This window comes from Colius striatus, chromosome Z (assembly GCF_028858725.1).
Source record: "Colius striatus isolate bColStr4 chromosome Z, bColStr4.1.hap1, whole genome shotgun sequence".
Lineage (NCBI taxonomy): Eukaryota > Metazoa > Chordata > Aves > Coliiformes > Coliidae > Colius > Colius striatus.
This window is the reverse complement of record NC_084790.1, coordinates 83648818-83652583: the sequence shown is the minus strand read 5'-3', so window position 1 is coordinate 83652583 and position 3766 is coordinate 83648818. Positions and strand designations below refer to the sequence as shown.

Genomic DNA, 3766 nt, shown 5'->3' with positions numbered 1-3766 from the left:
GCTTAAGGTCTGTTGGGCGTATGTAAATCCCACTTGGCTCCCAGATGCGCTCCCACCTTCTTAACGTCTTCTGCAACAAAACAAGGGCCTCTGTCTGAAAACATTCCTGCTGGTACAGCAAAGCAGAGTACGCTGTGATTTAGGACTTGTTTGACTGCTTCCCGTGCCACATCGGTGCCACAGGGCCATCCATTACATGTGTCTACCAGGTCGAGGAGATACTGAGAGGCTCCCTTTCTCAGCAGCTCGGTGAAGTCTATTTGCCAGTATTCCCCTGAGATCATCCCTGCAATGATGCTCTCACCTGTGTTAGGTCACTTTTCAACTCCTGGCTGGACCCCTTGGCAGGGTCATCTCTTATTAGACCTATTCATTCTGATTTCTTTTGAGGCCTCTGATGGGTTCTTGTCCAGCCGTCTTTTTGTTCCTTTGCTGCCAAATCACCGATACATTTTCTACCACCTTCTTCATAAGGCAGGATCGGGCCCAGTATCCTCGGTGTCTTTCCAGGGATCAAGGCCAGACTTTCAGATTTGGCCGCTGCTTCTGCTGTTTTGTCAGCCGTTTGCTTTGAAGGCTAGGAACTCAGTCTTTGTGCAGAGGTATTTGAGGGGAGCGCCTGTGCCTGTCTTCTTTACTCTGTTCTCTACAAAACTCTGTCCATCAGCATGCATTCCCAGCCTGCATCCGATAGTGGTTGTCCCTTTAAATCCTTTCTGCTGGAATAGACTTTGGCCATTTGTCTTTCAACAGCTGGAGGGGATAAGCACAACAAACGCGTACTTGGTGTACAGCTGATGGCTCTTGGCCCTCTCTAATGACTGGGGGTCTGCCAGGGAATTTTTCTGATCTTGAAGGCAGGCACGTTCTCCACACGGAATTTCTGCATCTGTGCTTCAAACAGCCGTGCTCTCAAAGTGGAGGTTGAAATAGCTGTGCTGTTCACTCCATACCTTGCTGAAGTGCAAGACCTTAAAACCTTAGGGGCTGCTTAAAGCCCGGTACTGCTCAGCGCAGTTGTCTCGCCTGTATCTCCCAGGTCCGTAGGAAAACACTGTGGCAAGGCACAAAAGCAAGGCTTGGGGCGCAGGGGTTGGAAAGCTTTCCCGTGGAAAGGGACCTGGGAGTGTTAACCAGCAGCCAGATGAACGTCAGCCAGCAGCGTGCCCAGCTGGCCAAGAAGGACAAGGGCATCCTGTGTGGCCAGCAGGGCCAGGGAGGTGATTGTTCCCCTGCACTGGGCACTGGTGAGGCTCAACCTCGAGTGCTGTGTCCAGTTCTGGGCCCCTCAGTGCAAGAAGGAACGCAGGGGCCGGAGCGTGTCCAGAGCCGGGCAGCAGCGCTGGGGAAGGGTCTGGAGAACAGGTTGTGTGAATAGCAGCTGAGGGAGCTGGGGGCGTTTAGCCTAGAGGAGACACGACCACTCTCTACAAGTAGCTAAAGGGGAGTTGTAGGGAGGTGGGGGTTGATGAAGGACGGAGGGATATGGTTTAGTTTAGGGATGGGCTTGGCAGGGTCAGCTTAGTGCTTGGACTCGACGATCTTCAAGGTCCTGTCCAACCGTAACGATTTTGTGATTTCTCTGAAAACTTCACTGGGACCGTCTGGCACACGCAGAAGAAAAATTCATGTGCTGGTTTGTAATAGACATGGAAAAAATGTTTCTCTTACCTCGCCCACGAACTCAACTGTGGCCACAGTGCAAACAAGTGACAGTCAAAACAAGTGAGAGACATGGGGATGTTCAGCCTGGAGAAGAAGAGCCTTGGGTTGCTTCAGGGGAGGCTTAGCTGGGAAATGAGGAAGAACTTTGCCCCTGAGAGGCTTGTTGGACTGGCGTGGGCTGCCCAGGCAGGTGGGGGAGTCCCCATCCCTGGAGGGATGCCAAAGCAGTAGAGCTGAGGTGCTGAGGGAAATGGCTCAGTGGCAGGCTTGTCAGTGTAAAGTGAGGGCTTGGACTCGATGAGCTCGAGGGGCTCTTCCGACCAAAATGATTCCATGACTCTGTGAGAGCAGCCGCCGCTGGGACACGGGGCCCGGAGCTGCTGGGACGGCCAAGACGCAGCACAAGAGGCGGTGCAGCCTTCCCATCCTCTGGCCTCCCCTTGCCTGTGGTGCCCCTGAGACGGGCCCCGTGGCACTGCCGGCGCGTGTGCCGGGTCCCAGAACCATGGAGAACCCAGTCCCTTTGTGACATCACCTCGGACCACACCCCACCTGCTGCTGATATCCTGCGCCCAAGGCACTGGCCTTGCCAGAGGCACAGGAGCCAGCACCAGGAGCGGCCATGGAGCCGGGACCCAGCGGGCACTTGCCTGGCGTCAGGCCCGGACTCTTCACGGTCTTTGACCAGCTGAGAGATATGACAAATCTGCTGTTTAATAGGAACCAAGAGCTGAGACGGGAATTGGAGCGGCAGGACCAACAGCCGTTCCAGCACGGCTACCGCGGCGCAGGTCCCAGCTCAGCACCCCCTTATGTGTCTGTGCCACACAGAGCCCCGCGATCCTTCCCGAGCTCAGGTGAGAGCGCAGGCAGCTCTGTAGCGGCCTCGGGCCTGTGGGTGCCGCAGCTGCCAACATCCACACCTCGACCTGTTGCCCGCCCTTCGAACTGGGGGCTGACACTGACAGAGCAGAGCTGGACCTCCGGAACCCCCTCTTGGGAGCCAAGCTTCAGCCGGCGAGGTGAGTGCGCGGGGGTTGTGGAATCATGGGAGAGAACATCGGGGCACCCTGTGCCAGGGGCACGCGGGAGAGGTGGGGAGCAACCTTTGGTAGCCTGTGCACAGGCAAGGCTGGCACGGCAGCCTCTGGAAGCCCCTGGCAGGTGTCGGGGGAGGAACGGAGGGAAAACACTGGTTTGGGGATGAGTGCCTGACGCTGCTGGTTCCCGCAGAGAGCTGGCAGCCGAGATGGCAGCGGCTGCTGGGCGAGATCGCCTTCCAGCTTGACCGCCGAATCGTCCACAGAGTCTTCCCCAACGCCGATCGCTACCGCGGCTTCAGTGCCGCCACCATCCCCGAGGGAATCATGGAGGTAGGCTGGTGCTGCGAGCCGGGGAGCCGGGCACAGTGCCCGCAGCCACGGCCCGGTGTGCCCTGGTCCCCCTTGTGCTCGGTCACCCGCGGGTGCCGGTACTGACCGTACCCTCTCTGCCACAGATGGTCGAGGAGACGGAGCGGGGAGCTAGCCGTGATCTGAGCGTGGCCGCAATCTGGAACTATGAGTTTGTGATGAGGCGACTGTGGGCACTGGGCTACGTCCCCGAGGTGCACTTGCCCGCAATCGAGGCCTTCATCAACACCTACGGCCGCCTGGAGCGGTCGTACTGGTTCCCGGCCGAGCCAAACGTGGCCTTCCTGCGCCACGTGGTCAGCCAGGAGGTGCCGCCGGATCTGCGGCCCAACGCCATGGTGCTGCTCGAGTGCCTGCTGCAGCTGGCACAGGAAGATGGGCAGCCCCTCTTCTGCTACTGAGCGGCTGTGCCGAGCCGTGAGCCCTGTCCCGGCTGCGCCTGCAGCAGCCGCCGCCTGGCGCCACGCAATAAAGCTGTGGTTCAATCTCATGTCGTGTGCTGTGGGTGCTGTGGTGGGCCCCACAAGAGTCGCTGGCATGGCTGCTGCTGCTGCTGCTGTACGGGGACTGCCCTGAGCCAAGCAGCGATGTCTGGGGGTGCGAGCAGTACTGGGGGATGGGCAGCGGGTGGCAGAGCCAGGGTGCAAGCAGCGATACTGGGGTGCAGGCTGCAGTGCCGGTTGCTGACA

The 3766-nt window shown here is 58.7% G+C and overlaps 1 protein-coding gene across 1 annotated transcript; it reads left to right on the top strand.

Annotated features, from left to right (window-relative positions):
• Positions 1 to 2509: 2509 nt before the first annotated feature.
• Positions 2510 to 3511, top strand: LOC133628819 (speriolin-like protein). Its single transcript, XM_062018386.1, has 3 exons — positions 2510 to 2687; positions 2899 to 3038; positions 3164 to 3511. Exons 2-3 carry the CDS (start codon positions 3033 to 3035, stop codon positions 3476 to 3478), a joined length of 321 nt encoding a protein of 106 aa, XP_061874370.1. The 5' UTR covers positions 2510 to 2687; positions 2899 to 3032; the 3' UTR covers positions 3479 to 3511.
• Positions 3512 to 3766: the final 255 nt, after the last annotated feature.